The 378-nt window shown below is 58.5% G+C and overlaps 1 protein-coding gene across 1 annotated transcript in view; it reads right to left on the reverse strand.

The window, feature by feature from the left end:
• EMH_0062940 (uncharacterized protein) overlaps window positions 1-378 on the reverse strand; it is a gene marked incomplete at both ends in the record, with an annotated part of 6000 nt that overhangs the window by 713 nt on the left and 4909 nt on the right. Inside the window, one exon of the mRNA XM_013498088.1 lies at window positions 63-355. Within this exon, the coding sequence (XP_013353542.1) occupies window positions 63-355 (293 nt within the window). The remainder of the gene's footprint in view (window positions 1-62; window positions 356-378) is intronic.

A 378-nucleotide genomic window follows, 5' to 3' on the forward strand; every position in this document is an offset into this window, starting at 1 on the left:
TCCTAAACCCTAAACCCTAAAAAACCCTGAAAAAGAGATGGAGAGAACAGGCAGAGACTAACCTCATCTGTTACTGCAGCAGAAGGAGCAATCTGATGCTGCGGCTCTGCGAGGTACACAAGTAGCTGCTGCTGCTGCTGCGGCTGCTGCTGCTGCTGCTGCTGCTGCTGCTGCTTCTGCTGCTGCTGCTGCTGCTGCTGCTTCCCCAGCAGCACAACGGCGCTGCTGCTGTGCTGCAGCCGCTGCAGCAGCACGTCTGCTGTTTCGTGTTCAGTGTCAACAGCAGCACCAGCAGCAGCAGCAGCAGCAGCTGCTGCTGCTGCGTCTTGCAGCTCCAGGTGCTGCAGCGGCAGCACTGCAGCAGCAGCAAAATGCACG

Source organism: Eimeria mitis, genomic scaffold (assembly GCF_000499745.2).
Source record: "Eimeria mitis Houghton genomic scaffold, Emh_scaff3175, whole genome shotgun sequence".
Classification (NCBI taxonomy): domain Eukaryota; phylum Apicomplexa; class Conoidasida; order Eucoccidiorida; family Eimeriidae; genus Eimeria; species Eimeria mitis.